We start from the raw sequence: 24,387 nt of genomic DNA, 5'->3' as shown, positions 1-24,387 counted from the left end.
GGCCATGCAACGGGATGGTGCTTGGTGCAAGCATGCTGGATTTGTCCGATGCATGGTTGCGCTGTATTTGCACACACACACGCACTCACAGTCACACAGCACATCACAGGAACCTACATTGCATCTCCCCTTCCTTCCTTCCCACTCCGCTCCAGTATCCCCCCTCGAGCGAGCCCCAGCGCTCAACTCCAACTCAACAAGACCATGTTTTACTAACCAGCACCGCCGCCCATGCGGATCTTCCCCCTTCCCTGCCCAGCACCGCCTCCCATGCGGATCTTCCCCCTTCCCTACCCAGCACCGCCGCCCATGCGGATCTTTCCCCTTCCCTGCCCAGCAAATGTCTTGCCCGTTTCCACGCCCCGGTTCCGCGGGCAGCCGGCCCACACACCCCGTCTCGACCAAGCGTCCCACCGCCATGGCTTGGTATCCCCGTGGCAGCGTGGCCCTCCCGCCGCCCCAGCTGGCGTGCGTTACGGTCGCTCGGTTGGGCACGCGAATACAGTAGGGTAGGGTAGGGAGGTGCGTGGTTGGGCACGCGGGTATTTGGGAGGTGCTGTATTGCACGGGCGGGCGTGGACAAGGTGAGGTGAGGTCGGCGGTTGCAGGTACAGTAGGTAGGTGCTGCAGAGGGAATGAAACAGTACCTTTCGCTCGAACCCGTTTTGAGAGGAGCGAGTTGTTGGTGGTGCTGGGTTTCCAGGTTTCCCATCCCTATACCCCGTACGTTGTTGTTTATGCAAACCGATTTCGTGCATTTATCCATAGAGAGAGTGGTGTTGGCTGGTGCACCATGAGCGACTTGACTTGCTGGCGATATCTTCCCGCGGGCCCCGGCTGTGGCCGCGGAATCAACTCACGACTCCACCACTCCATAACTGGAGCGACGAGTGCGACAGTGCTAACCACAGTGGTGCCCTCTCCAGAATCGCTACCAGCAATCCACGCCGATATAATTTCCCTCCCATAGCCATAGCTCCATCCCCCCCCAACCTAGCTTATTGACAAGATGCTGTATTAAAACCACAGTAAAAATTCCAGCCCCCAATAGAAAAATGAGCCTTTTTCTTAACAAAAAAAAACACTATCCATCCCATGCATGTATGTAAGTAAGTAAGAAACAAACACTAGCCACCAACCAAACGAATTTCTGGCACCTTGCATGTCCGTGATCCTGCTGGCAGACAGATCCATATCCATGGGGGGGAAGCGACCACGGTAATTCCCCCCTGAGACCACCCCTCTACTTGAGACCTCTCTAGGGGGCCGCGGGCGCTGGGCACACAACGAACCAGCGTTATCATAGGGGAGTGGAGAGGGGAGCGAAGAGGGGAGGGGAGACGGGAGGGGAGAGGGGAGAGGGGAGTGGAGATGGCAGCGAAGAGGGGAGGGAAGAGGGAAGGGAAGAGGGGAGGGAAGAGGGGAGGGGAGAGCGTCCCTCGCCGGTGCTAGCCCTTGACGCTCCGCTTCGGGGGATGGAAACACGTCAGAGTGATCAGCGTGTTGTTGGAGTCAGTGCTTCAGTAGTGCACAGCTGCCCCCTCCCTTTCTCGGAAAGGTCACCCAAAGAAAATATACACACACAGGGAGAGGGGACATCATGGTGGTAATTTCTAAGTAGTTGTAGTAAGTTATCCGTAAAATTTCCAATCAGCTGTGCTACGTCAAGTGGCAAGCCATATCTTCAAATATCGATGACGATCCAAGATGAATGTGACCGGGCGAACAAGAAACCCCCAAAACTATGTGCTCGTTTCTCTCTGATATATATGTGCCTTCGGGAGAGCTCTTTCCATCAAACTAAAAAGGTAGAGCTTTGCGCCGACAAACTCCACGCCATATTTGCAGTTTGAACCCTAACACACATCTCTCATGACATGAAATGTGACCCTGTTGAATCATACGCCAACGTTTGAACCCCCTCCCACCACCCACCCAACCCAACCCTCTTTTGATACTCCGTTCGCCGTTGGGAGAAGAGCTGAACAAGAACAATGCGAATGACATGACGTGCGTGCAGATGTGATGTGATGTGACATACGTCTACGCAAACGTACGTCTGATGAAAAGACGAATTCGGGTTAAACCTGCTCAGGCTGGGGTTTCTGTAGATGATGATGATAATAACGACGCACTCCGGGGGACCATGCCGCTTCGGAGGAGCGGCGTCGCTCTCGCACAATCGATGTAGTATAGAGGATAGAAGTCATAACGGTCATGGCACAGCCCAGCGCGGGGCCTCGGCATTCCTGTCGCTAGACGGGCAGGGGCCGCTCATAAAATAACACACTTCTTGACCTTTGGCTTATCGTCCCTGTGGTTCCTCGGTGGCCTATCGCCGCGCGACGTCTCGCCGAGCGTGGACGCCGTGCCCCTCGCGCTCGGCGTCGAGCGCAGGCGCTGCTGCCGTTGTCGGCGGAGCAGGCGCACGACGTCGTAGAAGGCCTTCTCGACGTTGATGCAGTTCTTCGCCGAGGCCTCGACGAACTCGCAGCCCAGCTCGCGGGCGAGCGCGTGGCCCTCCTGCGTCGAGACTTCGCGCTCCGTCACGCGGTCCGCCTTGTTGCCTACGAGCATAATGGGGACGGCGCCGGGGGGGGCGGAGGGCGCGGAGAACGAGCCGGGGTATGAGGGCGGAGAGGCTTCCTTGACACGCTGGATCTGGTGGTGAAAGCGCTGGATGCGGGTGAATGAGGAGCGAGAGGAGATGGAGTAGACGAGGACGAAGCCTTCGCCGTCGCGGATCCACTGGTCGCGTAGGGCGGTGTATTCCTCCTGGCCGGCTGTGTCGAGGACCTCGAGCATGCAGGATTGCCCGTCTATGACGACTTGTTTGCGATAGGAGTCCTCAATTGTCGGGTCGTAGCTGGATAATTGCACATTAGCCACGGAGCTGGAGCTTCGGGGGGGAAGTCACTCACGTCTCGACGAAATGCTGGAGGCATAGCTGTATCGTTAAAGCGGTCTAGAGCTGTGCGTGAGCTTTCATGTCCCAGGGGCGGAGGGAGAGGGCCGCGAGAGCACCGACCTTGCCAACACCACCATCTCCAAGGACGACCAGCTTGTACAGGATCATCTTTCCCGACATATTGTAGAGGGTTCTTGTTCTGCAATGCTGCTTCGCTAGATGTTCATGTATCTCGACTGTGGGGGGGGGGGGGAGTTTATCGGCGGCGGGACGAGCTTCTTTCAAGGACGAGTAATGGTGGGGCAAGAGACAGAAGACTGGTTTTGCATGGGCTTTGGGTTGCTGCTTGGTGGTACTGCTGGCTTGCTGCGCCAAAATTGTCTGAGAGATCGAGATGGCCAAGCTTCTACAACAGTACGTCTTTCCAATGCAGTCTCGTGCGGGAAGGGAAATTTCAGGGAAGAGCGACAGCGGAAGGAAGGAAGTAGAGTACAGGTGTAGTCGCAGTAGTCGCAGAGTAGTCGCAGTAGTCGCAGTAGTCGCAGTAGTCGCAGTAATTGCAGTAGTCGCAGTAGTCGCAGTAGTCGCAGTAGATGGGATAAGAGCAATGTAGTAGTGCGTTCAGAAGCTCGGACGGAGTTTTGGGTGGTGGGTAACTACTCTAGAGGACAGTGGAGTAATTAATTGTACAAGCAAGTACGGAGTACAGCACAGTACAGCACAGTACAGCACAGTACAGCACAGTACAGCACAGTACAGCAAAGTACCTACATACCGTCAACCCACCGTCAACCCATCCTGCCGCTACGATATCCACGCCGAGAGAGAGATTTACAGTACAGCACAGTAATAGCACGGCGGCAAAGAAACACAATCCAGTCCTGGGCCCCCCAAAATCACCTTCTCCACGAAACTGTCACTATGACAGCAAGTCCCCATCTCGTCAGCACTCTAGTTAGCGAAGCGACACACCACACCACCCACCCACACACACACAATGTAAGCAAGGGTTACGACACCACACCACACAACACTGGCATAACGGCGGGACCACACGGCGAACAATGAAGCTTGGAGCTGTGCCTGCTAGGTGGACCCAGTGGCGCCCACAGCTCTCACTCACCACTCACCACTCACCACTCACCACTCACTCCATGGACCGAATTGTCAATGTCAAGCAAGAGGGGTATGGGACACTTTGATGTATAAAAATGGACGTCTGGGCTCGATCAGCGACGGATCGGCGAGGTACCGTCTCGCGATAGCGATAGGCGCGAGGGGATGCTCATCATCGGCTCTGGTGAGTGGCGTGCGAACCACGCCGAGCGCTCCAACGCCGTGGGATATGGGTGGTAGAGAGAGGAGCCTTCTTCTAGCCTTGGCCATCGCCCAACTACTACTACCCCCGCGGCTCTTACTAAAATCACGCACGCTCATGAGGGGGGGGGCCAATGGTATGGTATGCATGAGAGGTGCTTGTAAAAGCTGTATTTGAATGTCGTAAATCGCCCGTCTGGCGGCTGCTTTGCAGTTTGAATAAACCTATCTGCATCTGTTTGCAACAATCTCATCCCCATCATCCCCATCATCCCAGCCATAACCCCTCCCGGCCAAGATCAACAAAAATCCTCCAAAAATCCATCCTATCCTAAACAAAGAAGAGTTTTCCCAACTCCTCCAAACGCCCTTTCAAGTATATACAGAAAAATCTGTCGGCTCGTCGTTGAGCCCTTTGGTATTTGGTTTGGTGAAATGCGATCAATCAGTCGCATGCTCGTCGCCAAACGGCGTCCCATCCTTCTTCTTAGCCTCCTCCTTAGCGCTCGCCTCGCTCTGAGCCTTCTCCGTCTGAGCCTCCTCAATGACCGCGCTCAAGCTACCCTTCTTCATATGTCCCTTCGTCCTCGGCGACGAAGCAGCTGGCGACGGATCGCTAAACGGCCCCTGCTCAACAGTGGGCGTGTCGTCGATAATAGTGATAGCTGCGGATTCGCGACTAGCATCATTTTCCTTCGCCTCGGCCTCACCCGACTCCTCGGCCGTGGATTTCGGCTTATTATAGATCCTTTTAGGGGTCACTCTGACCATCGTTGGCTTGATCTGCGTAGCTGTAGCTGCGCTGGCGCTGTTGAGGAAGGTGGAGCCGATGCTGGATACTGGGCTGGGCGGGGGTTGCATGTTGTTGTTCTTATATCGGTTGCGGTCCACGCTTGGAACCGGGGGTGTTAACTCGGCAGGACTGTGGCCTACGTTGGACTTGACGCTGATAACAGCTGCCTTTCCTCTCATGACGGTCTGGGCGGGTAGCGGCGAGACGACAGCGTTCTTGCCGTAGATGGTAGATGCGACACTGGATCGTGGTGCGTATGAAGTTCGGTCAGTCATAGCAGAGTATGTAGAGTCGCGGAGGTCGCCAGGCATGAAGAAGTGTTCGTCCTCGTAGCTCGGGGTGCTTGCGCTCGAGAGGGCGATAGGGATCGGCGGAACCGGGGGAACGAGGAGGCCAGGCGTCGAAGGCGCCGATCTGTTCGTAACACCTGGAATATACGCAATCTGGATGATGTTGGATGCTCTGGTGAGAACGGTAGAGGCGATAGAGCTGACTGTATGAGTAGACGCACGCGCGTCCCGCCTTGATGCGAAATCCTTCTCCGAATCCGTCGCTTGGTTGGTATATTGCTCCGCATATTCCTCCTCGTACTGGGCCCTCTTGTTCTTGACAAAGAATCTCCACGCAAGGTATCCGATAATCGCAATCGCGGCCAGTCCTCCGATAACACCGCCCGCGATGGCACCGACATTGGGGCCAGAGCCACCACCGCCACCAACTGTTGACGTATCAGGGTTCGCTGGGGCGACTGCTGTAGAATCGGCAATACAGGACGTCGATTGGCAAGTGTCGCAGGTCTGGACTGATATCGAGCATTTCGAACCTGTCGGACAGGATGGGCAAGCAGGTGTTACTGAAGGGCAAGGGACACACGCGCGGGCAAACAGACCCCTCGATACTAGCAAAGGTTAGAATCAAAAGAGAGGCAGGTGGGTTGGGTTATGAACTTACCATCGCCGCCGAAGACCGCCATTTGAACGGTTTATGGATAGTATATGATAGGGATGGGAACAGGCCCGGTATAATTAGTAGAGAGAGCCTCTGCTAGCAAGGCAAACGATCTGAGCACAGCCCGGAGTCGTCTCACAAGTTGTGGTTGCTGCCGTACCGAGTTCTGGTCCTGAAGCTGACGTGGCACAGCCGTACGAGTCTATTCTTCTGACCACCTGCTGATGTCCTGTGGAACTCTGTTGCTCAACTCGTACGAGCTTGTGTGTTGTGCCTGGGGGTGTATAATGATATTTGATTGAAGTAGAACAGTCGATTGCAAATCGTATCGGCTGGCTGTTTTATAAAGGTCGGATTCGTGGTAAGATATTTGTTTGAATCGCGACAGATGAGGCCAAGGCTAAGAGCGGATGTCGAGGGTCGGGGTTCGAAGTAGCGTTGGGGACCCGAAAAGCCGGTGAAAGAAAGAGCAGTTCAGGGAATCGAGAATTGGGAAGGAAGTGTGAAAAGAGGACCCTGAACAATAACACGGATGGGTATGAAGATGAGGGTGAAGATGGGGATGGAGATGGAGATGGAGATGGAGATGGATATGGAGATGGAGATGGAGATGATGGTGAGGATGAGGGACGAGGCAAGCGGTGGTGAGATGAGATGCGAGTCGAGGGGACGTCGTGGGTGTGGGCGGCATGGAAGCCATGGCTGAATGATCCGAAATGACAAGGGGGGGGGTGGTTGATAACGCATTAGGCCGAAATCAGCTAGGACATACAGGATTAGCCGTGGACCCCCAGTGAGCCCTTGGTGTTCCTGGATGGCGGCGTTTGATTCGCGTCGTAAGGCCAAAGTACATACATGTACTTTGTGTAATATTAGATCTAATCTATACGAGTGCGCTGTACGGACGCTTATACCATTGGCAATCATATGAAGAGGAGACACATGGCTGTCACGGGCGAGGGATCATCCCTCGCACAAACACAACAGACGGTCTTCTCCGTCTTCTCCTCCCCGCTATACCCAACCTCTCCCATCGCAAATCCCAAATCCCACCAACTCAAGCATGATATATATGCACAACCAGGCGCAGAAAGGTGGCGTTCGGAAAGGTTCCCTGGCGTGCTGAAACATGGCCTCTCCGATCATCCCCACTGTAAAGGTGATACTGTACCGCGGCCGTTCGCTATCACCCACGTTTCAGAAGCAGACTCTCCACTGCATCTCCACAGATCCGCTCGACTGACACTCTACCGACTCTACGTGTATTGGTCTTTCTTGGCAGAGGTCTGGCCTTTTTACGGTCGTGGGTTCAGGTTGCTGTATCCACATAATCGTTCAGACAATCAATCGAGCGATTGAGTTGCTTGTACTCGGAGGTTAATGTGAATCACGATGCTGAATATTGCCTGGTAAAATTGCACATGCGCAGTGGTCAAAGTGAGGGAAGCAAGGGAACAGCCATGCCGAAACTTGTACAGATCTCAAATGTCTCACATAAAAAAAAACGTGATCTTTTTAATACATGTAGCAACATACCCAAACAAAAAACGCCGGTCATTATATGTTGACGAGACATACTTGCGAGCGCAATACGCCCTTTTCAACGTCTCCTGAAGCAGCGCTTGATTCCGGACTTACCCAGGAACCACAGGCATCCAATAAAGCGAACGAGAGACAGACAGACAGTAGCGATGAGCAGGGCCTGGAAGAACTTGGCTGTGCGAGCAGATGCTTTGTTCTATGATATTGTTAGTTAACGCTCGATGGTGTGTATGGATGTTTAAACTTACCCCGAATCCGAACGAATCGAAGTTGTCGCTAGTAATGACCACCGCAAGAATGGCGTTGGAGAAAATCCAGAAAGCCACCAGGGTCGTTCTGAAAGACTTGTACGAATCCTCCAAAGACTTGGACTCATCCTCCTTGGGTGCCTTGTATTCCTTGAGAGCGCGCTTGACTGTTGCCTCAAACTGGCTATCAATATCCTCTTGTGGCTTGTCGACTTCTTCGATGACAGCAGCCTTGCCCTCAACCTTGGTTGTCTGTGCAGATGGCAAAGCATCGACCTTGTCCGATCCCTTGGTTCCCCAAGACACATCGTGCCAGTTGCTGTAGGAGTAGACGTTGAGGATGTTGATGTACGAAGATGCAACAAGCAGGTATTGAGGGAAGGAGTGGAACATGTGCCATGGGTCCAGGTAGAGGAACGAGGCGACAAAGTATAAACCGAAGGTGGCCGCCAGCGCGATGAGAATGATAGCGGAGCTGTTTGACGAGAAGATATTGGTGGTGAAGATCGCTGTTTTGTCCACGTTTGGTCCGACAAACGCGCGTACAACCAAGAACATAGACAAAATAATGACATACAACTGAATGAATGAGAAGATCATGAACGATGTGATGTAAGTGTAGCGGGATCCCTTTGGCCTATTTCCGAGGGCCAACACGAATTGCATGACCAGACATCCGAGGTATAGGTACTTCAGAATCGTGTTGATAATTGGCGTCGCTGTGTCTCCGAAAGGCCATCCGTGATGCTCTGCTCCGGTACCCGAAGCTGGCTCTGGAAGACCAACAAGATCCATAATGACAGTCGTTGTAAGCCAGTAAGATGCGAGCGAGAACCAAGTGAGGATAACCGTGAAGATGTTGTAAAGAAGTTGGATATGGAAGAAGAACATGCGGACGAAGTTGTGTCCACTCTTGTACATTCTACCAAAGTGCATAACGGAGTAGACACTGGCAGCAAATGAACCGTTGAGCCATCTTCTACGCTGGCCAATGAATTCAGGGGCGCCCTCAGGAACATCCGTTTCTCCCTTTGCCGCCTTGATGTATGTCAAATGCCACTTCGAGCCAGCCTTGGCAACCAACTCGAAGCAAAGAATACGATCCTCAGCCAAGAACATGTTCTTCTTGAAAATATTCATGCCCTCGATACCCTTCTTTCCAAGAATCGCAGAAAGCGTGTGATCACCATGGAAGTACTGCTCGAGCGGGCGGCCAATGATAGCACGGTAACGGTATGCTGAGAAAGCACCCGGCAACACACTGACATATCCGAAAGAACTCTCAAGCGGCTTGTCGAGAATGTTACTGATCTTGTACTCGAAGTTCTGGGCTGCAACCAGAGGGTTGATCAGGTTGCGCCCACCCTTGCCCAACATGGCGTGGATTTCACCACAAGCTCCTCCGAGATCTTTGTCGTTGAAGAAACCTTCCCACAGCGACAAGAGCGATTTGGGACCAGGCTTAGTACCGGCATCCAGCAGAATACAGACCTCTGGGTTCAGAATACGCCCGAAAGCGTTGAACAACCAACGATGGGAGTTGATCTTCTTGCTGTTCTTCTGCTTCAAGCAGAACATCATCTGCACGGGTGGCAGGTTGTTTGCCGCACCCTCTTGAGGGCGCACAAGCTGCTGGTTGGCAGTCACCGAGATCTGTGTCGTGTACTCGAAGATATGGGCAACTGTCTCCTTACCGTCGATATCCTTCTTCATGACACCTTCTTGGAAGACACCGACCGTGGCCAGAACGTCAAGAACGTCCTTGTCGCAAGCATCAAAACCATCGAAGACCAAGCAGACGACAATCTTTTGCCATGCCTGTCCTCCCTTGTTCCAGAACTCAGTCTTCTTGAGACGGACAATGTCGTTGATGTTCTGCATGACACCGTGCAGCGTGCGCGAAAGCAGCGCCTTATCTTCGTTATAGTATGTAATTGCAATCAGGAGCTCGGTGTGCCTATTGTACATCGCGGGCCTCAAATTGTAGCCGTTCCTCATTGTGAAGTCGTTGGGGTCGCAGGTAGCCGCAGTGTATCGCATGTGGGTGAATTCTTCATTCCCAGCTTCGACATCGGCGGTGTATTTCTTCTCTATCGAGTTCTTGATGGCACTCGGGACTGGGTAGTCGATACTGAGGACCGAGCCCTGAATAAGCTTCACCTTTCTTGTAGGGTAGCGCTTGAGTCCGCCGCCAGGAGCCTGACGCTTTCTCCAGGCATCTTCCGAGTCGATCGTTCGCGATGGCGACGGGGCTCGGTTTGTGCCTCCGAAAGGAATGTCCTCGAGTTCGATTCCTTGCTGGAAGGATGAGCTGCTCGAATACTCTGTTGCGTGGTGTGGGTTCTGCTGCCCAGGCACCGCGTACGACTCTGTCAAGCTGTATGCTGTCGAGACAGGCCTCTGAATTTCCAGGTTCGATTGATTGTTGCCATCAAATGGGGACTGGTATGCATGCCCACCGCTTGGGGATAGCAGGCCCAGTTCGGATTCATCGCGAGTGTCTGGCCTAGGTTGGTTATACTGGCAGTTTGTTAGCATTTGGCAGCAGTTGGTTCACCACGCCGAAGGGGTAACACATACTCCAGGATTCGAAGGATCCACCTCACGAAGAGATGCCCCTGGATTGTAACGACCGTCCATTTGTGTGATATTGATGGAGGCGACGCGTGTATTGCGTTTAAACCATCAAATTATTGCGAAATGGATGGATCCAGAGATATCTGTGTAGCCTCCCGAGCAGGACGCGTTGCCTGGTCGAACAAAAGTTGTTTCGGGTTTTCGAACAAAAAGTTGTTTCGGGTTTCGCAGCTTTTGGGTCTAAGGATAGAGGGATAGCGAGAGACAAGAAGGCACAACGGAAGATGGCCTTTGGGGGGTGAGGATAAAAAGGGGTGAAAACAGTTTTCTTTGAAGACCCCAGTGTGAGGATTTGGCAAGAAGTCTTGAAGCAGAAGAAATGTTTCACAGTTGTGCTCTGTGATTAGCATTCTTCAGCTTTGTGGAGTTGAGTGCTCCAAAGTCCCGCCAAGAAGCGCTACTCCTAGCATTGCCGCGACAAAGAAGGTGCCGTGATAGTAGTATGGTACTCTATTTCAGAATCCACCATCCTGAGTTTACTGTGTATCTGTGCATTGGAGATTTTTAATCTTGTCCTCCCAACTCCATGAAAGCAAACTCCTTACTCCTGAACTCTATAATATTCCTGTCGAAACAGACATGTTCTCTGGACATGAGAGACAACAGGTGAGATTACTCTATTCTAAGCAGGATCCCCCTTTTGCCCTTTTGCCCTTTTGCCCTTTCGCCCTTTCGCCGACCAACCACCCTATTCAAAGGGGCTTTTTTTAATGAAGTAATCTATAACATACTACAAATATATACATAGCACACGCTGACAGTAGATCAAGGACAAAAGCATTTAATCCTCTTTGTACAGAGTATTGAACAAAGAAATGGGTCGTCGGATGTACAGTAGAGAGCAAGACTTCTTAGCTGGCAGACAAATTTGTCTTTGGTACCTACCAAAAAAACAAATAAGTACGCGGCGAGCTAGGGGTAGGTACCCCTAGCTCGCCGCGTAAGTCACTGTGCCTACGTCGTTTTACTCCACAACATGCTATTTTATACTTTACCGAGGTATGGAAGCGGCAGCCATCCGTGCTTTATTCTAGGCTTTTGGTGACGCCGAGACATCATATCACAATTTCGGTGTTCTACGCGTGGTCATTCTCGCTCGCCATACTGTACTTGCTTGAATTCAGTATCTTGTTCACCAATCCCCGTTTCATCATGCCTTAGTACTACTAGTCCATCGCCCATTTCTGTAGTGTAGTGGTATTCTGCAGTACTCGTATGCATGCATGACAGAATATCAGCGATCGTCGATATGGTCTCGCGACTTATCGTATAGGAGAAAAATAAGGGTCGCGGAGTTGAAGTTGCACCCTTTTGCCATATAAGGAATCGATAGCTACAGCATGCCGTAAGACGTTGCTTATACGGAGTAGAGTAATAAGAGCTTCAGTGTTGTTGAACTGACATATGGCTGATTTTTGACCACCAGTTCGGTTACAGCGCCCGACGACAAATTAATTCAATCTCACGTGACCACTATCAACCACGATACTCAAGATCGCCAATGTTCAGATAACAAAACAAGTCTCCCCCTCATTCTCCCAACCCAACCTTCAATACTCACTTCTCGCTGTTGCATAACACTCCACTGCCCTCTATTATATAAACCAGCCCGCTCTATCAAAAGAAGGGCTTGCTGTTTATCGCCCTCTATACGCCGTCGGAGAGGGGCGCCAGCCAACCAGAAGAGCACCGGGAATACCTTCCCGCAGGCGTCCAGCCTGGGTATACCGCCACCATGTTGAAAATATGGTCCATGGTATGCACTTTCCACAGCCGGCCCCCGAGTGCCCCGAAGCATATTATGCTAACGCCCGATATAGAAAGCAAAGGAGCAAGCGGCTGCCAACGCAAACGGCACGAAAAAGAAGAAGGTCACAGCAGCCCAGCTGCGCGTGCAAAAAGGTCTGTCCAGCCCAACCGAGAGAGAGCGCCGGGGCTAATCAAGCCAGCTAGATCTCGAAGAGCTTGAGCCCAGCCGAACATGGCGCACCGAGTTTCCCGACCCCAACGACATCCTCAACTTTACTCTGACGATCGACCCTGATGAGGGCATGTACAAGGGCGGACGCTTCCACTTCTCCTTCGCTATCAACCAGAACTTCCCGCATGACCCGCCGAAAGTAAAGTGCACGCAGAAGATATACCATCCGAATATCGATCTCGAGGGCAATGTGTGCCTCAATATCTTAAGGGAGGACTGGAAGCCGGTGCTGAACCTTAACGCGGTTATCGTTGGATTACAGGTTCGTGGTTCCCCGCAGATCCTTTATAACACCACTAACATATGTGCCAATAGTTCTTATTCCTAGAGCCCAACGCCTCCGACCCTCTCAACAAAGATGCAGCCGAAGACCTACGGTCAAACAGGGAGGGGTTCAAGAGGAACGTCAGGACAGCCATGGGCGGTGGCCCTGTGCGGGGTGTGCCTTTTGAGAAGGTTCTGAAGTAGCAAGCCCGCGATATAGAAGCATATGGGAACTACGGGAATATTTTTTGGGCATCTGAGGCGTTTTAGCACAGCGGGCTCATGGAGCTTATTGCGGAGGCTTCGGCCGTCGCATTCGTGAGGAATGCCCATATATTACTACGGGCGGCACTGAAATTCAGACTCTCAAGGCAACTTGCTATGGTCTTTCCGATGTGTCCTGTGATGATGTGTAGGCCCATGAGAAGGTGAGACGCTTGAGGAGGCACCAGCTCGTGTGAGTGCCGCCTAAAAGTCTGGGGAAGGGACAAGCGTATGACAGCAACCAAGAGGCTCCGACTAGCCCGCAGTCCCCGTTGTTGTTCAAGTTGCCAACAGTAACTACCAAAGCTTTTCAATCTGTTAGTGACTGACAACTTCAACTATAAGAAGGGATTCTATTAGCTTAATTGTAGGTATTAGTTCCTAGCTCTCTAATACTCGAGGTAACACACGTGCGTTAGTGGCGGAGAGGCTCGATGCCTACATGACTCATGTAACATGAGGAACATTAGCTACATTATTATAATTCCATAACTTGCTACAAACTTATAGCAAGCTTTCCACAAGTATAATCGAGAATTTGGCTTGTCGTTGCCTTTGCCCATGCTACCATTGCATATAGTAAGTAGCACCGCTTATTATACGGGTGATCAAGGCAGGACGACATAGTAGGGCCGAGACATAAAGTGAGTATTCGTGTTATCTAGCCAAATTTCAAAGAATGGTATTAGTTACACGGCCTTCCTTTGGCTTTCTAGGCTCCTGCAAATGAACAATTAGATGATTCGGTAGATAGTTTCATACGCCTATGACAGTTCTATACATGGTTTTGAACCCTGTTAATGATTTTGTCTGTTATTAGCAGATGCCCAAACAAGTTGCTATATTCCTAATTCTTAGCTACGCATAGTCCCGGGCTTTTTGGGCATTATGCCACCTAAAAGTATAAAGAGTGACTATGCATAGTATTAAAACTAATCGAACTTCTCCCTTCGGTTTAATTTTTAAGTGACAGGGGAGCAAAACGGCTATAATAGTTTCTGGGTCATTTGGAGTCTTCATCTTGTTTATAGTTGCTAAAGTCTACTTGAGCGATAACGGTGCCTATGGGCTGATCTGATCCTCTTAGTAGCTGTTATGCACGGCCTTTTCCTCCGACTTTTCGGCGGCAAAAGTAGCAGCTCTCAATTCCGGATTTATATCAGCTTTGAGTCACCGAAAACGGCAAAAACAATGACCAGGCTGGGGTTCGATCCCAGGACCTTTTCGGTACATTTGAAATGTTAACGAAACGTGATAACCAACTACACCACCCGGCCAATTAGATATCCTCCGTAGTGATCAAGCTCATCAAGAACCAAGGACCGCGTCATGAAATAGGCGAGCCTGTGGAGTAACTACGGTTTACCGTGCAGCAAAACCCCATAAACACGTGACTATGCCGAACTAGCGCGCTTTTAGCTATGGGGCGTCGGGGAAGCGAGATCGGCCTCAAAAATTAATTCAATACTCGAGCTACGTATCCCCCCACAGACCTTGACTCACTGTTATAAGTATCAACAGCCCCCCCATCTTTCTTAGCTATTGAACCACAACACACAAATGGCTTCACGAACTCTTTCACGAGCTGCCCGCTCCCAATTGGCACGCCAATTCTCTGCGCCAGTGGCTAAGCGTACCTTCGTGTCCGCCATCAATGCTGCTGCCAGACCAGCTGTCGCCAGAGCTGCAGCTCCAGTCCAGCAGTTCCGTGGTGTCAAGACCGTTGACTTTGCTGGCGACAAAGAGCAGGTCTATGAGCGCTCCGACTGGCCTCGTGAGAAGCTCCTGGTAAGTCCTCCCCGACGATGAATCGCCCAATTGGTGATCCCACCGCCTTTTCGGGTTTTCGTGCGACCTCGGCTTACGATTTCGTAGGAGTACTTCAAGGATGACACTCTTGCTATGATCGGATACGGTATGTTGAGCTCGCTCGGTCAATTGGTGTGCACTACTAACCAATTGCTCAGGTTCGCAAGGACACGGTCAGGGTCTCAATGCCAGAGATCAGGGCCTCAACGTCATTGTCGGTGTCCGCAAGGGTGGACAGTCCTGGAAGGAGGCCCAGCAGGATGGATGGGTTGAGGGCAAGAATCTCTTCGAGATCGATGAGGCCATCACCCGTGGTACCATCATCATGAACCTCCTCTCCGATGCTGCCCAGTCCGAGACCTGGCCTCATATCAAGCCGCAAATCACCAAGGGAAAGGTACATCAAATCTACATCCAGTGCCTAACTTCGTATTACTAACACTCTTTCCAGACTCTTTACTTCTCTCACGGATTTTCCCCTGTGTTCAAGGAGCTCACCAAGGTCGATGTGCCAACTGATGTCGATGTCATCCTCGTCGCCCCCAAGGGATCCGGCCGCACTGTCCGCACCCTTTTCCGTGAGGGCCGTGGCATCAACGCCTCCATCGCCATCTACCAGGATGTCACCGGCAAGGCTCTCGAGAAGTCCACTGCCCTCGGTGTTGCCGTCGGCGCCGGATACATGTACCTTACCACCTTCGAGAAGGAGGTCTACTCTGACCTTTACGGTGAGAGAGGCTGCCTCATGGGCGGCATCCACGGTATGTTCCTCGCCCAGTACGAGGTTCTCCGTGAGCAGGGCCACTCCCCTTCGGAGGCCTTCAACGAGACCGTCGAGGAGGCTACCCAGTCCCTCTACCCTCTCATCGGTGCCAACGGCATGGACTGGATGTACGAGGCCTGCTCGACCACCGCCCGCCGCGGTGCCATCGACTGGAGCAACAAGTTCAAGGACGCCCTCAAGCCCGTCTTCAACGATCTGTACGACTCTGTTAAGACCGGCAAGGAGACCCAGCGCTCCCTCGACTACAACTCCCAGCCTGACTACAGAGAGAAGTACGAGGCTGAGATGCAGGAGATCCGTGACCTCGAAATCTGGAGGGCCGGAAAGGCCGTCCGCTCGCTCCGCCCCGAGAACCAGAAGTAAATGGTTGATGGGTCGGCGGTGGCTGGTGGTGGTTGGTGAATGGCAGTATTTGTTGATGGGGGAATTTATTTTCGAACGGCGCATGTTTGTACTATAACTCGGTTTCTATATCATCGAATATGACGCCTAAAATGCAAAAAGTTGCTTACTCCATTAAAAAAAATTACCTTAAACATAACATCCTGATGAATTCGTATGTGAACTCGCACCATGTGAACTCACCGAATTGCGATTGAATGTATTCCAAGACGTAATAGTCCAATAATGACACATTCCTCCGCAATCGGCATTCCGCAATCAGCTGCCAAACCACTCCATTCCCCTCCTTGCCCCGGTTGTTCGGCGTTGCTCCGATATCCAGTTTTGCGGCTCGGTGTGCGGTGACCAAGTCAGTGCCTGTCTTGCGAGAGAAAATGTGGGGTTGAGGGTCTCGCCGCCGTTCTCGCCGTTATCGTATCAGGGCTAGGAGATTAGTCAATGGTGCGGAGTAGAGGCATGGTGGGATAGCTTTTCTATGAGGGGTAAAATTATAGGGTTAGGCTGGAAGAATGGTAGGAATACGGAGTACGAGGAGTAAAGTCTATATGTGCCTCAAAGGGGCAGGTAATTGTAGATTCCAGGGCGTAATATTCACATACTAGTATAGTATAATCAGGCCCAGACGCACCTCCACATGTGCTTACCCCGCATACCCCTCCATCTCTCGTAAAAATATATCTTCAACCCCTCACGCTCACATCCTTCTCCTAACATCCCCATACCCTCAAATCTTTATACCCTCGTATTCCCCTACACACCCGCTACTACCACATCACCGCCACCACAATGGCCGACCCCACCTCCCTCCCCCTCACCCGCGCCTCCGTCCTCTCCGCCCACACCCTCATAACGCCCTTCATCCACCGCACCCCCGTGCTCACCTCGACCTACCTCTCCCAGCTCGCCTCCACCCCTCGCGCCGCCGCCGAGCTCGAAGGCACACCCTGGGCTGGGCAAACGCCCGCGAACCCAAAGATCAGATTCTGGTTCAAGTGCGAGAATTTCCAGAAGGTGGGTGCGTTCAAGGCGAGAGGCGCGTTTCATGCGCTGCTGAGGCTGGTGGAGAGTGAAGGGTGGGAGGAGGGGGGAGGGAGGGAGAGGGGGGTGGTTACGCATAGTAGTGGTGAGTTCTTCTTCTTCTTCGTCCAGTCTCTGGAGGATATAAAGCAATTGCTGATTCAATTACCAAACAGGCAACCACGCCCAAGCCGTCTCCCTCGCCTCCGCAACCCTCAAAATCCCCTCCCACATCGTCATGCCCCGCATCAGCACCCCCGCCAAAATCGCCGCCACCCAATCCTACGGCGCCCGCGTCCTCTTCAGCGGCTCCACCGCCCCCGAGCGCGAAGCCGTCGTCGCCGAAGTAATCACCGAGACAGGCGCTACACTTATCCCTCCCTACGACCATCCGCATGTGATGCTTGGACAGGGGACCGCGGGGTTGGAGTTACAAGAGCAGGTTTTGGAGGCGCAGAAGGAGATTGGGAGGAGCGGGGGGCTGAATGCGATTATCGCGCCTTGTGGGGGGGGGGGTTACTGAGTGGCACGGCGCTGAGTGCGGAGGGGACGGGGATTGTGGTTTTTGGCGCGGAACCGGAGTTTGAGGGCGCGGATGACTGTAAGAGGGGTCTTGCGGCCGGAAAACGGATCGAGGCGGTCAAATCATTAACGGTGGCTGATGGATTAAGGACACCCGTGGGAGCGTGGCCGTGGAAGGTGATCAGTGATAAGAAGCTGGTGAGGGGAGTGTATAGTGTTACTGAGGAGCAAATCAAGGCTACGCTGCGCTTGGTGCTGGAGAGGATGAAGGTGGTTGTTGAGCCGAGTTCGGTGGTGGGGTTGGCGGTTGCGTTGTGGAATGAGGATTTCAGGAGTGTCGTTGAGGCGGAGCAGGGACGGGAGGAGTGGGATTTGGGTGTTGTATTTACGGGTGGTAATGTGAATCTTGAGGGATTGGGGAAGTTATTTGAGGCGAAGTAAGGGGAGAGAAGTGTATCTCATCTATTTGTATTTGGGGATTGAGAACAACTCTGTGGCTCATATTACAACAATATCACATATTTATGCCCTATATACCAGGCATACATGCCCCTCACTACCACTCTACGCGAACGCGTACACAAATCCCACCCAACCCAGCATCGCGTCAACCGTGTATTTGTCGCCTCTTCATTATCTGCCTCTTCAGCCCCTTCACTCCTGCACGTACCTCGCCAGCAACAAACGACACGACCACAAATCATGTCCACCGATCTTGCAGTATCGAAGATTACACCCGGAGTTCTGGAGTTCGTCTACCTGCCATAATCAGACCGGAGTCGTTGGAGCTGACTAACATTATCCAGTGCAATCTTCAACGACCCCGAACGACGCGCCACAGACTTCCCAGTGCCAGTATGCCAGTGCGTCCAGATCAAGCCTCTGGCATCCCAAGGAAATGGAGCAGAGAGATATAGGGTGGTCCTCAGCGATACCAAGAACTTCGTACAGAGCATGCTCGCCACAGGTACGAGGGATGATGAACGTCGCCTGGCACACCAGCATCTAACAACAGTACAGGGGCCAACCACTTTATACACGACCAGAAGCTGAAGAAGGGTTCGCTGGTGCGCCTGAAGCAATTCCAGGCAAATGCCCTCAAGGGCAAGCGGTAAGTGAACCCCAGGTGTCCTTTGAATCGGACACTGACGTTTCTAGGATCTTGGTGATCATGGACATAGACGTTTTGGCCGAGTTTGGCGAGCCGGACAAGATCGGAGACCCCCAGGCGCTGAAGGTGAAGGACGAGGAGGAAGATGTGAAACCTGCCCCAGGCGCCGTATCAGGCGCTGGGTTTTACGGAAACAAGCCCGCTCAACAACCAGCACAGCAATCGCTCCCATCCCGGACCGGTCCTTCGAGCTCTGCCGGACAAGGGAACATATACCCAATCGAGACGTTATCACCATACGCACATAAATGGACCATCAAAGCTAGAGTATCAAACAAATCGGAGATCAGGACGTGGCACAAACAGAGCGGCGAAGGGAAGTTGTTCAGTGTCAACCTGCTGGACGAAAGCGGCGAGATCAAGGCTACGGGATTCAACGAGCAATGTGACCAGTTATACGACTTATTCCAAGAGGGTTCTGTGTATTACATCTCGTCGCCATGTCGGGTTCAGCTTGCAAAGAAACAGTTCACAAATCTCCCAAACGACTACGAGTTAACCTTTGATCGGGAGACTAAGGTTGAAAAGGCCGAGGATCAAGAGAACGTCCCGCAAGTCCGGTTCAACTTCACAGACATCGCAAGTCTACAAACGGTAGAGAAAGACACGACGATCGACGTCATTGGAGTGCTCAAGGAGGTCGCCGATGTCACCCAAATCGTGTCAAAATCTACCAGCAAACCATACGACAAGCGTGAGCTAACTCTCGTTGACGACAGTGACTTCTCTGTTCGTTTGACCATATGGGGAAAGACTGCGGTGTCTTTTGATGCTCAACCCGAATCGATTGTTGCGTTTAAAGGAGCCAAGGTCTCGGATTTTGGTGGGAGGAGCTTGAGCTTGCTTTCATCCGGCTCTATGACCGTTGACCCTGACATACAAGAGGCTCACAAACTTCGGGGCTGGTACGATACTCACGGACGCAGTAACACATTTGCGTCTCATTCTGGAATGGCGAGTGCTGGAGCTGCAGGAGGCCGCCAGGATCCCGTCATGACCGTTGCCAAGGTTTACGAGGACAGCCTGGGTATGTCAGAGTCGACTGACTACTTCTCTACCAAGGCAACGATCGTCTATATCAAGCAGGAGAATTTTGCCTATCCTGCTTGCTTAAGTGAGGGATGCAACAAGAAGGTTACAGACATGGGCGATGGCACATGGCGCTGCGAAAAGTGTGATATTACACACCCCAAGCCCGAGTACAGATATATCATGTCTCTCAACGTCAATGATCACACTGGCCAGCTCTGGCTGAGCTGTTTTGACGATGTTGGACGGCTGATTATGGGCATGTCTGCCGACCAGCTGATGGCTCTGAAGGATAGCGAGGACCCAGCTGCTGGGCGGGCATTCGAGGAGGCTAACTGCAAGACTATGTTGTTTAAGTGCCGCGCCAAGATGGACAGTTTCCAGGACCAACAACGGTAAGCACTCCCATCGTTGACTTTGTTTAGAAAATACTAATGGAGTAATATAGAGTACGTTATCAGGTCACCGCCGCAAGTCCCGTGAACTACTCACAGGAAGCACAGAAGCTGGCCGAACTGATTAAATTGTACAACATCTGATTATTACGAGCGTCAAATAGTCTGAGCTCTCATGTATTGTCGAGTTCAGGCTGCAAACAGCAGCTAAGGGGGGTTGCTATGGTCTGGACGGGGAATATCTATCTCACTGTAACGAAAATGAGTCGTATAGATGAATGGGATAAATATTATGTAATTTTTTGTTGTGGTCTCCTCATACTATTCATTAATCCGTGACCCCAGTTGTCATGATTCATAAGCTTCCACTTCGTCTGTACACCCACCCCCTATCCCCAATCTGGGCCTGATCTAGGCTACATTACAGCCATAAGATCTTCATCATCCGTGCCAACAATCCAACCCAGATCATCTCCACCATAGGCATCAGCATAACTAGCGCCCACCTGCTTCTTCTTCTGTTTACGGACCCACGTCAAATACTCCTTCTCGTGCGTAAGAAGATGGTCGGTGGCTTTGATATCTTCCACCATAATTTCGATGCGCCCCATGGCCTCAGCAAGTTCTCGTTCCACCACAGCTTCATCAGAGACCCGTTCTGTCGGGGCGAAACGGAGAAATGCAGGTTGGTCTCCCTGGGCGCCAACAAGAGTGCCGCGTAGTTCCCCTTGCGATATCATACTACTGACCAAGGCTTCCACGGCGCCTTGAGTCTCCAAACTGGCACCTGTCTCGGCACTCACGGTATTTTGAGCGATGTAAGAGACTGGAATCGTCTCGTACAGACTCGATAGCCTGCGTATCTGGTGCTTTTGATGGGCTCCCAGTACAACACGCATCAGACCAGCATTTCCGTCTCCACTCCAGATGTTCGTGCCCGCAGTAATCTCTGCGTTGAGTCTTGGAGCAGTTCCCGACTCAAACAAACTGGCCACCATGTCATAGGGTTTCCCGATGACATGGAACGCTTTGGCAGCATTGCTGTTTGTATTAGGGGGAAGGGTTGGGACCTTCCCAGTCAGAAGCACCTTCACCAATTTCCACTTTTTGTAAGTCTCCGCCATTATCTTGCTGACCGCAATTCCCCTGACCGGATATGTAATGACATTCTCAAGAGACTCCGCGGCGTTTTCCCACTGTTGTAGACCGATAAATATTGAGCCGCTGAAGGAGAAATATTCGAGGATATCTTGTGTACTTATTTTCTTGGTGAGGCCCGACTCTACCGTGAGGTACTCATGGGCCGTGAGACGAAGCGAGCAGGCATGTTTCGGGTGACGGCCAGTGGTTGGGATATATAAAATGTGCCGCTCGAGGATGGGAGCCGCACGAGTGTATTCCTGGGATTCAAGGGCCAGCCGGCTCAGAATAAGATGCGCCGATGTTAATGTTGACGCTCCTGGGTCCAGTCGCAGGATGGCGCTGGCGATAGGTGAAACGGCAGCTCCAGGCTGTAAAGGTATTAATAATCTATGTCACGAGTTTGATTGGGTTGGCACATACCTGTCCAAGATGACGAGCAAGCGCTGCCACAACTGTAATGATTTCTAATGTCTCTGACCCAATATATCTAACCTGTCTAGAATCGAATTTCTCCAGAAAGTGTACGATTTTCTCCCATAATGGCAACAACTCTTCAGGCGGAGTGTTTTGAGCCGATTTGGGGGCGCTCTGGACTTCGCTGACGCGGGCGAGAAGTGCAAACGCATATGGTATTGAATTCAGCGCCGGGTTGATAACCTGCAGGAAGTTAGTCAAGAGCAGTGAATTATAGCGGTGGGAGCCTCACATTAAGAATATCTTCACCGCCAGAGGTCGTCTGGAGAAGTGTTTTTGCGGGAAGCTTCTTGATGCTTTTGACTTGCGACTTTATGATCTGGTCATAGTGTTCGTCGGACAGTGGCTGAAGGGGCGGCGGATGAACTGGAAAGGATAGCAATGATGGCAGTAGTTTATCCATCTCCGTCTGTAGGGTGAGTTACTGTCAAGCCGTGACGTTGTGGGTTCGATACGTTGTGAGGTGAACGTCAGATTTGTAGTCCAGGCGCCCACGCGATAGCTTCTTTAGCAATACGCCTTACCCACCATCAAGAGACTGCCTAATGGAGAAGCTGTGTAGAGGTCCTGCAAGCACTACCAGTGCGCAAGAGGCGTCAGAGACCGTGCTGCCAAAAGTGGATGGGCAGTAGTGTAAGTCCTCTACCGTGAATTAGAAAACGTGAATCAGAAAACGTTATGTCCTGTGATAGCTAACTTATCGTGTTGTAACTTACCTTCAAGGCGGCGCGACATCCGGGCTGGTTACGGAGCCATGGTTTTTCCGCGACTTCAGGTACCAATCGGATTGTATCTCGGATTGATCTCGGATTGTGTTTTTACTCAATCCATCTCTCACAAATGACTCTTATAAAATTATAAATCAAGCAATCAAGCTTTTCCACCTTCAACTGCAAACTTCGATCAGTTGATCCCTCTATATCCCGATTTTATTTAGCGACGACATTGCCCGTCCTCCCCCAGCCTACAGCAACGAAAGCTGTTCTCTCGAATTCGCCCCGCCATCTCGAATCCAAGTCCGAGCTTATTTATACCCCTCACTCAATGTCTCTCTCCAACGCCCAACCCGTCGACGCCGGCAAGGCCGCCAAAACAGCATCCCACACCCTCGCAACCCTCTCCTCGAGCGCCCGAAACGATGCGCTCACCGCAATCCACAGCGCGCTCTCCCAATCCAAGGACGAGATCCTGGTTGCGAATGCGCGCGACCTGACAGCCGCCAGGCAGGCGGCCGAGGACGGGTCGCTGAGCGCGAGTATTGTGTCGAGGCTGGACCTGGGAAAACCGGGAAAGTGGGAGGATATGCTGAAGGGGATACTGGATGTGCGTGGACTGGAAGATCCAGGTAACTAAATGCTGTCCCTGCATTTAAATGTGATATATGCTAAGAAGCGCCTTTTATAGTTGGAAAGGTCACCCTCCGCACCCGTCTAGATGACGGCTTAGACCTCGAGAGAGTTACCTGCCCCATCGGCGTCCTCCTAATCATCTTCGAGGCACGCCCAGAGGTCATCGCAAACATCGCCGCCCTGGCAATCAAGTCCGGCAACGCAGCCATCCTAAAAGGTACGTACGCCCCGTCCGACATTCCCCGAGACCCAGGCTGACTAGGTTGTTGCTGCAGGAGGCAAGGAATCCACCGAGTCCTTCGTCGCCATCTCAACCGTAATCTCCAGCGCCCTCTCCACCACCGCCGTCCCCAACGACGCCATTCAGCTCATCAAAACCCGCGATGTGATCCCCCAACTCCTTGCGCTGGACCAGTACATCGACCTTGTCATCCCGCGGGGCTCCAACGAGCTCGTCCGCTACGTCAAGTCGTCGACTAAGATCCCCGTCCTCGGTCACGCGGACGGAATATGCTCGATCTTCCTCGAGCAGAGCGCCAACCAAGATCTAGCCACGAGAGTCATCGTCGATTCCAAAACCACATACCCCGCCGCATGCAACAGCGCCGAGACCCTCCTCGTCGAATCCGCTGCCCTAGGACTCCTCCCGCAGGTCGCAGAGGCACTACTTGCGAAGGGCGTCACCTTGCGCTGCGACGCGGAGAGCAAGAAAGTCCTCGACGACAAACTGCCCGCGAACGAGTCGATCCAGGCTTCCGAGCCCGTGGATTACGATACCGAGCATCTATCCCTCAAGCTCGCCATCAAGACGGTAGACTCCACCGAGGCAGCGATAACACACATCAACACGCACGGATCCCACCACACCGACGCGATCCTAACCTCCTCCTCAGAGCTAGCAGAGCGCTTCATGGCGGCCGTGGACTCAGCGGGTGTATTCTGGAATACCTCCACACGGATGGCGGACGGTACGCGCGTCGGGTTCGGCACAGAGGTGGGCGTGAGCACGAATAAAATACATGCTCGGGGTCCCGTCGGACTCGAGGGGTTGATGATCTATAAGTACAAGCTGCGCGGGCAGGGCCATATCACAGCCGAGTATGGGGAGGGGGAACGCCAGAAGAGGTGGAAGCATGAGCGGTTGCCTATATAGATGAGAAAGAGGACGAATGAAAGCGAAGACACATAAGCGTGAGAGGTTAGTTGTACATATAGATGAGAAATGAAGAGAATTGAGAAAGAGGAGGAATGAAAGCGAAGACACATAAGCGTGAGAGGTTAGTTGCACATATAGATGAGAAATGAAGAGAATTGAGAAAGAGGCGTGGGATTCATTGCTGTTCCACTACCCTATCTATACATGCTTGACCCGTTAATCCCATATTCTACG

General features: G+C 52.2%; 9 protein-coding genes and 1 non-coding gene across 10 annotated transcripts; 5 read left to right on the top strand and 5 right to left on the bottom strand.

Annotated features, from left to right (window-relative positions):
- Positions 1-1,909: 1,909 nt before the first annotated feature.
- RAS2 (Ras GTPase ras2) lies at positions 1,910-3,501 on the bottom strand. Its single transcript, XM_024469804.1, has 3 exons — positions 3,029-3,501; positions 2,922-2,965; positions 1,910-2,866 (listed from the first exon to the last, which is right to left on the bottom strand). Exons 1-3 carry the CDS (start codon positions 3,086-3,088, stop codon positions 2,275-2,277), a joined length of 696 nt encoding a protein of 231 aa, XP_024324077.1. The 5' UTR covers positions 3,089-3,501; the 3' UTR covers positions 1,910-2,274.
- A 221-nt stretch (positions 3,502-3,722) lies between these two features.
- VC83_06200 (uncharacterized protein) lies at positions 3,723-6,573 on the bottom strand. The gene is made up of 2 exons (XM_024469803.1): positions 5,970-6,573; positions 3,723-5,916 (listed from the first exon to the last, which is right to left on the bottom strand). Exons 1-2 carry the CDS (start codon positions 5,989-5,991, stop codon positions 4,667-4,669), a joined length of 1,272 nt encoding a protein of 423 aa, XP_024324078.1. The 5' UTR covers positions 5,992-6,573; the 3' UTR covers positions 3,723-4,666.
- Positions 6,574-6,631: 58 nt separating this feature from the next.
- On the bottom strand, positions 6,632-10,834 carry CHS2_2 (Chitin synthase 2). Its single transcript, XM_024469802.1, has 3 exons — positions 10,337-10,834; positions 7,757-10,276; positions 6,632-7,704 (listed from the first exon to the last, which is right to left on the bottom strand). The coding sequence occupies exons 1-3, from the start codon at positions 10,394-10,396 to the stop codon at positions 7,567-7,569; spliced, it is 2,718 nt and encodes a 905-aa protein (XP_024324134.1). The 5' UTR covers positions 10,397-10,834; the 3' UTR covers positions 6,632-7,566.
- A 1,294-nt stretch (positions 10,835-12,128) lies between these two features.
- On the top strand, positions 12,129-12,842 carry UBC12 (NEDD8-conjugating protein ubc12; the record flags this gene model as incomplete). The annotated part of the gene is made up of 4 exons (XM_024469801.1): positions 12,129-12,149; positions 12,214-12,295; positions 12,347-12,636; positions 12,690-12,842. 4 exons carry the CDS (start codon positions 12,129-12,131, stop codon positions 12,840-12,842), a joined length of 546 nt encoding a protein of 181 aa, XP_024324135.1.
- A 1,252-nt stretch (positions 12,843-14,094) lies between these two features.
- VC83_06197 lies at positions 14,095-14,180 on the bottom strand (the record flags this gene model as incomplete). Its single annotated transcript has 1 exon — positions 14,095-14,180. It is a non-coding gene; the product is annotated as a tRNA-Val (tRNA).
- Positions 14,181-14,394: 214 nt separating this feature from the next.
- ILV5 (Bifunctional acetohydroxyacid reductoisomerase) lies at positions 14,395-15,954 on the top strand. The gene is made up of 4 exons (XM_024469800.1): positions 14,395-14,690; positions 14,778-14,817; positions 14,870-15,108; positions 15,163-15,954. The coding sequence occupies exons 1-4, from the start codon at positions 14,463-14,465 to the stop codon at positions 15,856-15,858; spliced, it is 1,203 nt and encodes a 400-aa protein (XP_024324129.1). The 5' UTR covers positions 14,395-14,462; the 3' UTR covers positions 15,859-15,954.
- Positions 15,955-16,498: 544 nt separating this feature from the next.
- On the top strand, positions 16,499-17,877 carry VC83_06195 (uncharacterized protein; the record flags this gene model as incomplete). Its single annotated transcript, XM_024469799.1, has 1 exon — positions 16,499-17,877. Exon 1 carries the CDS (start codon positions 16,684-16,686, stop codon positions 17,875-17,877), a length of 1,194 nt encoding a protein of 397 aa, XP_024324127.1. The 5' UTR covers positions 16,499-16,683.
- On the top strand, positions 17,420-20,305 carry RFA1 (Replication factor A protein 1). Its single transcript, XM_024469798.1, has 5 exons — positions 17,420-18,185; positions 18,243-18,403; positions 18,457-18,547; positions 18,595-20,031; positions 20,085-20,305. The coding sequence occupies exons 1-5, from the start codon at positions 17,983-17,985 to the stop codon at positions 20,173-20,175; spliced, it is 1,983 nt and encodes a 660-aa protein (XP_024324128.1). The 5' UTR covers positions 17,420-17,982; the 3' UTR covers positions 20,176-20,305.
- VC83_06193 (uncharacterized protein) lies at positions 20,306-22,334 on the bottom strand. The gene is made up of 3 exons (XM_024469797.1): positions 21,881-22,334; positions 21,595-21,831; positions 20,306-21,542 (listed from the first exon to the last, which is right to left on the bottom strand). Exons 1-3 carry the CDS (start codon positions 22,049-22,051, stop codon positions 20,448-20,450), a joined length of 1,503 nt encoding a protein of 500 aa, XP_024324132.1. The 5' UTR covers positions 22,052-22,334; the 3' UTR covers positions 20,306-20,447.
- A 148-nt stretch (positions 22,335-22,482) lies between these two features.
- Positions 22,483-24,320, top strand: VC83_06192 (uncharacterized protein). Its single transcript, XM_024469796.1, has 3 exons — positions 22,483-22,993; positions 23,053-23,214; positions 23,273-24,320. The coding sequence occupies exons 1-3, from the start codon at positions 22,693-22,695 to the stop codon at positions 24,148-24,150; spliced, it is 1,341 nt and encodes a 446-aa protein (XP_024324133.1). The 5' UTR covers positions 22,483-22,692; the 3' UTR covers positions 24,151-24,320.
- The last annotated feature ends 67 nt before the right edge of the window (positions 24,321-24,387 follow it).

The sequence above is a fragment of the Pseudogymnoascus destructans genome (assembly GCF_001641265.1).
Source record: "Pseudogymnoascus destructans isolate 20631-21 unplaced genomic scaffold scaffold_10, whole genome shotgun sequence".
In the NCBI taxonomy this organism is placed as follows: Eukaryota; Fungi; Ascomycota; class Leotiomycetes; order Thelebolales; family Thelebolaceae; genus Pseudogymnoascus; species Pseudogymnoascus destructans.
Note: the sequence above shows the minus strand (reverse complement) of the source record. Positions and strands in the feature narration are given on the sequence as shown.

What these genes read in the sequence shown, in the direction of transcription:
- RAS2 (XM_024469804.1), bottom strand. Translation starts at nt 3,088, where the DNA reads ATGTCGGGAAAGATGATCCTGTACAAGCTGGTCGTCCTTGGAGATGGT. An exon ending in GAGATGGTGGTGTTGGCAAG is followed by an intron (nt 2,966 to 3,028) that starts GTCGGTGCTCTC and finishes GCACAGCTCTAG; the next exon opens with ACCGCTTTAACGATACAGCT. An exon ending in CTCCAGCATTTCGTCGAGAC is followed by an intron (nt 2,867 to 2,921) that starts GTGAGTGACTTC and finishes GCAATTATCCAG; the next exon opens with CTACGACCCGACAATTGAGG.
- VC83_06192 (XM_024469796.1), top strand. Translation starts at nt 22,693, where the DNA reads ATGTCTCTCTCCAACGCCCAACCCGTCGACGCCGGCAAGGCCGCCAAA. An exon ending in GCGTGGACTGGAAGATCCAG is followed by an intron (nt 22,994 to 23,052) that starts GTAACTAAATGC and finishes CGCCTTTTATAG; the next exon opens with TTGGAAAGGTCACCCTCCGC. An exon ending in CAACGCAGCCATCCTAAAAG is followed by an intron (nt 23,215 to 23,272) that starts GTACGTACGCCC and finishes TTGTTGCTGCAG; the next exon opens with GAGGCAAGGAATCCACCGAG.
- CHS2_2 (XM_024469802.1), bottom strand. Translation starts at nt 10,396, where the DNA reads ATGGACGGTCGTTACAATCCAGGGGCATCTCTTCGTGAGGTGGATCCT. An exon ending in TGGATCCTTCGAATCCTGGA is followed by an intron (nt 10,277 to 10,336) that starts GTATGTGTTACC and finishes ACAAACTGCCAG; the next exon opens with TATAACCAACCTAGGCCAGA. An exon ending in TCGATTCGTTCGGATTCGGG is followed by an intron (nt 7,705 to 7,756) that starts GTAAGTTTAAAC and finishes ACAATATCATAG; the next exon opens with AACAAAGCATCTGCTCGCAC.
- VC83_06193 (XM_024469797.1), bottom strand. Translation starts at nt 22,051, where the DNA reads ATGGATAAACTACTGCCATCATTGCTATCCTTTCCAGTTCATCCGCCG. An exon ending in GCGGTGAAGATATTCTTAAT is followed by an intron (nt 21,832 to 21,880) that starts GTGAGGCTCCCA and finishes AACTTCCTGCAG; the next exon opens with GTTATCAACCCGGCGCTGAA. An exon ending in TTGCTCGTCATCTTGGACAG is followed by an intron (nt 21,543 to 21,594) that starts GTATGTGCCAAC and finishes ATACCTTTACAG; the next exon opens with CCTGGAGCTGCCGTTTCACC.
- VC83_06200 (XM_024469803.1), bottom strand. Translation starts at nt 5,991, where the DNA reads ATGGCGGTCTTCGGCGGCGATG. An exon ending in GGCGGTCTTCGGCGGCGATG is followed by an intron (nt 5,917 to 5,969) that starts GTAAGTTCATAA and finishes AACCTTTGCTAG; the next exon opens with TATCGAGGGGTCTGTTTGCC.
- RFA1 (XM_024469798.1), top strand. Translation starts at nt 17,983, where the DNA reads ATGCCCCTCACTACCACTCTACGCGAACGCGTACACAAATCCCACCCA. An exon ending in AATGCCCTCAAGGGCAAGCG is followed by an intron (nt 18,548 to 18,594) that starts GTAAGTGAACCC and finishes TGACGTTTCTAG; the next exon opens with GATCTTGGTGATCATGGACA. An exon ending in AGTTTCCAGGACCAACAACG is followed by an intron (nt 20,032 to 20,084) that starts GTAAGCACTCCC and finishes GGAGTAATATAG; the next exon opens with AGTACGTTATCAGGTCACCG.
- ILV5 (XM_024469800.1), top strand. Translation starts at nt 14,463, where the DNA reads ATGGCTTCACGAACTCTTTCACGAGCTGCCCGCTCCCAATTGGCACGC. An exon ending in GGCCTCGTGAGAAGCTCCTG is followed by an intron (nt 14,691 to 14,777) that starts GTAAGTCCTCCC and finishes ACGATTTCGTAG; the next exon opens with GAGTACTTCAAGGATGACAC. An exon ending in TCTTGCTATGATCGGATACG is followed by an intron (nt 14,818 to 14,869) that starts GTATGTTGAGCT and finishes CCAATTGCTCAG; the next exon opens with GTTCGCAAGGACACGGTCAG.